Genomic DNA, 6,631 nt, shown 5'->3' on the forward strand with positions numbered 1-6,631 from the left:
ACTGCTCTACAATCTTTAGATTGTGTGAAACATCATGCAAATATTGCATGACCTGAACGTTTTTTTGTTTTTGTTCTGTGTGCCTTCTGCCACGCCTGTCCGCTGCCTACGTTCTTTAACCTAATTTCCTCGCCAGAGAGTCTGCCACAATATATATATATATATATATATATATATATATATAGAGAGAGAGAGAGAGAGAGAAGTTCAGATGGTTTGCGAATGTGCGCACGCGTAAAGCCTACAAGTATGAGTACTTATCATGATAGTTTAATTCAGCAACTAACATCACAACATCACAGTGGTCGTGAACATAAAACACTTTATTGAGCGAAAAGAAGTTTCTTAACAAATTGTGCTGATAGAACAGTTCATTGCCCGACTCGTTTTAACATGTTTGCGCCATGTGGTGAAGCGCTGCACCACACACAACAACACACGTGCGCTTCTATCATAGTGTTTTCCACAGCACGAAGCAATCGACTAGCTCTGGCTGCACTAACGTATGTAGCCTTCGTGTAAGAAGCCGCAAACTTTCTGCTTGAAAGATAACGTACATCAACGACAAATTGAAGTCGCATACTCAGGATCTCATGGGAGCACTTTGCTTAGCGGCCGCAACCCAAGCCGTACACTTATCCAACGGACCCATCTTCGACGTGGGTCGGCAGCCATAGACCTCGTGAAACATAAGTGAGCCTCGAAGAGGGATGTTCACAAGGCGTGCCTCGTCTTCGAGCACTTCCTCGCGAAGGCCGCTGGTACAGAAGCAGACAGCGTAGTAAATAAAAAACAGGTGGTCCGCCGTAAAGTCCTCAGCACCTGGCAAACGAACATCACGAACCCCCCCGGATGCCGAGGCTGCGCTAGCGAGGTGAAGGTTGCCTTGGTAGAGTTCTTGGATGATTTTCAGCGCCGTGTGGTCCTCCAGAAGCGACAGAGACATTGATGCTGGAACATGGGCTTGCTCTTGCAGGCATAGCTGTGCGCGACGGAGAGACGTTTTTGCTGAAGAGGACCAGAAGCTGCGGGTCAATATTTCGCGGTTAAAGAATGACGAGACACCTTCGAAAAGCATTCTCAGTAGGCATCGAGCCGTACGGTGACCTTGGCGCGGTAATTGTAAGTAGCCTACTTCGTCAACTCCATAAAGACTCCAGTTGGCTAGTAAGACAGGAATGTACACAGTCTTTAGCTGGAGATCGTACCAACAATCAGTCTCAAAGGGCGAAGCTCGCCAAAATTCTTTTGAGCTACGACGAAGTGTCGAGGTTTGTACCATTTCGTTTACTTCAGAGAGCCACTTTAAGAAACTACCCCGGTTAGTAAACAAGGGGAGCTTTGCCACGTAAGCGGACACTTTTGACATGTCGCTAAGCCAATGAGGTAGGCCTACAAGGAAACGAACGTCAGACAGAATTCTCTTCGCCAACACGCGAGTTTGGCCGTCCAAGAAGATGAGAGATTCCACGTGCGTAATTACTTGCTTAAGCACGTTGTCGAGGACGCCCCGGATCGTGGTGTCTTCTGTTCTCACTACCTGATGACTAGCATACAGGAACAAGTCTGGTAGTGCTTGTGCGGCTGCCCGGACGCAAAGCCTCCATCGCTGCACGTGGCGGACTGGCCGGTTGAAAAGCTGAGCAGACACAGCCCATTCCAAATCGGGGTCAGACATGGAGACGAAAACAGAAGACCTCACGAGCACGTGCACGCAAAGAAAATTGAGGACGACGTGAACGTCTGTCTTGCGTAACAGATCAACCAGTGCTCTTGAAAAATTTGGAGAAAGGAGCATGACATCGCGATCTCCTTCATCAGGAGGGAGCTGCAAGTCACCTAAAACTTCAAGCAGGTACGTCTGGAGTTCGATCTCGTCCTTAAGTTTTACGACCCGATGCAAACGTTCATCTCTGCGCTGCGACTCCCCAGAAGCGATTGCTGCATCAAGCTGTTGTGTAAACGCGACCACTTCCATAGCGTAGGATGAGGGCACAAAGCGCTTGCCGAGAGCGTTCATGGATGCTTGCATAATTCTTCTATAGGCGGTTGCTGTTTTTTCAGGGCCCACGATCAACGGTTCGGGAACTTCCACAGTTATTATGTCTCTATCAGGCTCAAAAGGATGCAAGGCGACTCCAAGTCGAAGTAGTGCAGATGTGCCCGTCAGAAGAAAGACCTTGGCGGCGGTCTTCCATGGCGAAATGCTGCTACGCACAGGTGGAGTAAAAGGAAAGCCTTCGAGGTCAGCGGCCGCTAGTAAATCAAGAACAGGGTCAACATTTGTCCCGTTCGCGCCATCCATACAAGCGGTCATTACTCGCTTCAGCGGCGAAAGGACGTCAGAATCTTGAACGCTGGGAGGCAGCGGTGACGCAAGGACGTGGTAGATGTCACTTTCGAGCTTCACGACCAGCTCGTCATCAGGGCTAGTGGAGCCATTAATGCCTTTCCAGCGACTGCAGACAAACTTGTAGAAGTCGTCGCACGGGTCCATGTCTTTGGAGATCAGAGCGCCTATGTAAGCGCCGTCTTTTTGACATGTCTCTGTAGAACATACGTCATACAGTGGCTCTCGTACTACCTGTTCTGGAGCGTCCATAGGATGCTTTGGCGACGTTACCGTGGACGCCGGCGGCACAGAGACAGGAAACCCATGCTCGATGAGCAAGGGAAATCCAGAGCTTGATTTTACTGCTCCTGGGTAGAAGGCAATCGCCAGTGCGGCAGCTCCGGTGACAGCCACCAGAATGATGGCATGGAAAACGAGCAGTTCTTTCTTAAGTTGTTGAGAGTTGCTGTATCCTCTTGTAAGGTCACCGGAGACTGTCGTTTCAAGAAGGCTGTTGTCACTGACCGTCGACACGGGCGTTTCCTTTGCAGATGAGTCAACGCAAGCTAGTGTGACGATCTTCTCCGCACCTTGCTGTGCGTCTATGTCGTACACCAAATTCTCCACATCGCGTTCTAAGGAATTGCTGGCTTCGGCTGTAGTGCTCCATGAAGGCCCCGCTACCTTGGGAGAAAAAATGTGGCATTGTTCATTTTCCTTCAGCTTGTATTGCGACGACATAAAACCGATGTCTGTGACTCGACAGTCCGAAGACCTGCTCCGTGGTCGCCGAGCGTTGAAAGGTTGTGGCTTGGATGGTTTGCCGTCGGTCGTGCCGTTGCCGGCTGTTGTTGGAATCCGTGGAAGTGAGATTCCGCAATCTGGGTCAGTCAATGGCATGTCGTCCACAGTGCACTGTGCAATGATCCGATTCTTGGCGGGCTTTTTCGCGCTGTTTTCGTCACTACTAACACAAGCGGGCACGATGCCGGCACCCATGCTCTTTATAGTTGTTCTTGTTGGTTCCAATAGCCTGCAATATCAACAGAAGTAAATGGCTCACTTAGTGCTGCGTAGATAACGATTCGCTTCAACTTTACAGATATTTACATGTATTAGCTTGTAACAATTTGCTCTTGCAATTCGTAATTGTAAAGGCAATTCTTAATTACGAATAGCACTCGAGCACATATGAGAGAGCTATACCACAAAAACGCAATGAACCTGTTCAGAATTCTGCCTAGCGGTTATATCTACAACTGTCGCACTGACATACATTCTGCTGAGAGAGCACCTGTTTGAATGCATTTTGTTCGTCCCATTTGGAAGCAGAAAAAAAAGAGCAGCCACTATATCTCATTTTCTTGAAGAATTAAAAAAATTATAGCTGAAAGAGTTCATGTCGCAAAAACGGCTTCAAGTGGATTAAAAAAAGTGAAAAATATATCCGCGCATAGCAATCTCGTATACTTTTCGCTTAGAAACTTATCAGGAAATCTAGTTGCACCTGCGGCTCAACATCTGTAAAAAATAATAAAAACCCATGCTATGAACACGTGGGAAAAGACCGTCGGACGATGAGACATCCTTTTAGTCTTTAATGCGTCATTGTCACTTGATCTCTCCGGCGTTGATCTTGTGGCCGCGGACGGACAAGACCTGATGTTCTGCGTGCTGCCTCTGAATCTGTCACGCTGTGCGAAAAGTCGTGTTTACTTTCCTGAGAAGGAATAAAAATGGAAAAGTGTGTATCGATAAACTTTGTTTGCATTCAATCAAGATTTCTTTCTTGAACGCTTCGTTGTAGGGACAAGGTATGTACTTGTACACATGGAAGGCAAATAGAAGTCCATACGTTCGAAACGTGGCGGTTCATGGACATTAGCCCTATCTTTGTGACTGGAAGAGACTTCCCATGTAACAAAACCTAGTGTGACGTCACGTAAGCAAAAAAAAAAATACACGCGCTGCATGTGTGCTACTAGGGTACCAAGCAGGTAATCAATATATTGGGTCAGTGCATACAACCATGTCGTTTTATTCCTTTTATTGCGATAGCAATTATATGGCCACTCCAAAACAGATTTCTGCCGTCGGCGTCGCCGTCGTCATCGCCGTCGCCGTGAGGTTCCGTATGACGTCAATGGAGATGAAATCGTCGCCGCGCGCCGCCGAACGCTGTATGTGAGAGTGAAAGGGCGCGAGGGACGCGCGCTTTCACGGGGGGTGAGCCCACGGCGGAGAACAAACGCGCGTTCTGCGCCGTGCTCCCTTAAGGGCTGCAGAAGTAGGCGTCTCTTTCCTTCTTTACAATCACCATATATGTAGAGCAAACGCGCCTTCTTCCGACGCGCGAAAGGTCGTGGGGGGGGGGGGGGAGAGGGAAGGGAGGCGACGTTTACCTGCGGCACCAAGTGCCTATTTATATCAGAGGCTCCGGCAACAGTCACCAACGCCGCACGCATTTTGTGCGAACGCGGGCAAAACGCCGACGGCGTCGACAACAGTTCTGCGTGTTGCCGGTACTGCTGCATGTCCAAGTTAATACAGCTGATAACGCTACTATCATTACTCCGCATAGCTCTCTACAAATTTGCTATCGCAATTGATGCTTCGCCTTTCAGGTGAAACTGCGACAACTTTTTTTAGGTTAGCGTTAACAATAGTAATTCCTACATGAAAAATTGACTAATATTCCGTGTATAAGCAAAGTTCAGTTGCCTGGTCGTGACTGATTATTCTCTCTTAGGCTTTGGATCACGCAGTGTCAAATAAACAAGGACAGCACCTACTCTTGTGCAATTGAAGTAAGGGATTCTTAGCGGCACCCGCCGCGACAGCTCAGTATAGTTACGGCGTCGCGCTGCTGAGCACGAGGTCCTGGTTCTATCCCGGCCGTGGTGGCCGCCTTCCAATGAGAGCTAAATGCAAAAGCGCTTGTATACCGCGCTTCGGGTGCACGTTCAAGAACTTCAGGTGGTCAAAATTAATCGTTTAACCCCCCCCCCCTCCACACACACACACACACACACACACTAAGTCGTCACTCATAACCCACTGTGGAGTTTCAGGACGGTCAACCCCACAATTGAAATTGAAATTTTTAGCCGCAATGGCTACAAGGCAACTTTTCAGCGTCCACATAGGCGATGTTATTGCTGAAAGGACAGCCCGCAAACTGGTCGAAAGGTTTCGGTGTGGAACTCCGACATTAATGACTCCCCGCACTGCGGTCGTCCAGTGCACTTTGATGAGTACCGGTTGAAGTCATCACCTGGAACCTCGTCAATGCATTAGAGAATTGGCCGAGGAGATAGACAAGTCGTGGGCGCAGCATATACTTAGCAATTACCAGAAATGGTCAGATTTGTGCCAATTGGGGTTCTCAATGCTCACCGGGCGACTTAGCAGCTTGCCGTTTGCGGACTACGCGTAACAAAATGGAATTTCGTAGAAATAAAGTACGCGTAGGGAGGAACATGATGAAAAAACTAGGTATATGATGCTGCTGGTGCCAAAGCAAATTTATAAAATGTCGTAGGAGCCATTTCTCGCGATCGTTTCGCTGGACTTACCTCTACATTAATCTAGAGACAATTTTGCGAAACTGAGACACCTGCTTTTTGAACTCCGGCAGCCCCTCTTGCAAATTAAATGTTGCAAATACTTCCCAGTTCCACGTTTTATCATGCATGACGATAAAAGTGACAGTACTCGTCCATCTCCAGCGCATCCCGTTTCCCGCAAGCCATTGCTGGCACCGGGATCCGGTCATTAATTACATGGGTCTCGTCTGGACGTGTTTCTCGCAGCGTCGCCTTGATAACAGACGGTGTAGAACGTGTGGGACGTGTTACAATTCTCCGTTTGCGCGTTAAGCTGAGCCTTTCAGCTAAGCAATATCGAAGCGAAAGCCCACACCGGAAGTGCTTGCGGCAAGATACGGCAAGGTTGCTTCGTAAACAATGGTTGTAGTGCGCAGTTCAAACATTACCAAGCGATATTTATTAGCATCAATGCGAAAACGTCGCACCCACTGCACAACGGCGTGTTTAAGGTTAAATTAATGGTAATGAGAATTAGGTTAACTTAGATTGAGCTCCAGGTCTCGCGCAGATTGAGGGTATTCACTTTGCAATATATGCAGATGATGTAACAACCTGGAGTGCTGAAGGTAATATGGGACAAACAGAGACCAAACTCCAGGAAAGCCTTTATGTGGTGGAAACCATACTTGAGGGTATGGGTCTGAACTGCTCTGCTAAAAAATCAGAACTATTGGTACGCATGGTAGCATGG

General features: G+C 48.2%; 1 protein-coding gene across 1 annotated transcript; it reads right to left on the reverse strand.

The window, feature by feature from the left end:
* Nucleotides 1-373: 373 nt before the first annotated feature.
* Nucleotides 374-3,432, reverse strand: LOC125942704 (neprilysin-1-like). The gene has a single exon (XM_049660980.1). The coding sequence runs from the start codon at nucleotides 3,329-3,331 to the stop codon at nucleotides 584-586; it is 2,748 nt and encodes a 915-aa protein (XP_049516937.1). The 5' UTR covers nucleotides 3,332-3,432; the 3' UTR covers nucleotides 374-583.
* Between the last annotated feature and the right edge of the window lie 3,199 nt (nucleotides 3,433-6,631).

The sequence above is a fragment of the Dermacentor silvarum genome, chromosome 1 (assembly GCF_013339745.2).
Source record: "Dermacentor silvarum isolate Dsil-2018 chromosome 1, BIME_Dsil_1.4, whole genome shotgun sequence".
Taxonomy (NCBI): Eukaryota; Metazoa; Arthropoda; class Arachnida; order Ixodida; family Ixodidae; genus Dermacentor; species Dermacentor silvarum.

Bases quoted from the DNA above. Each gene is read 5' to 3' on its own strand.
- LOC125942704 (XM_049660980.1), bottom strand. From the start codon at position 3,331: ATGGGTGCCGGCATCGTGCCCGCTTGTGTTAGTAGTGACGAAAACAGC.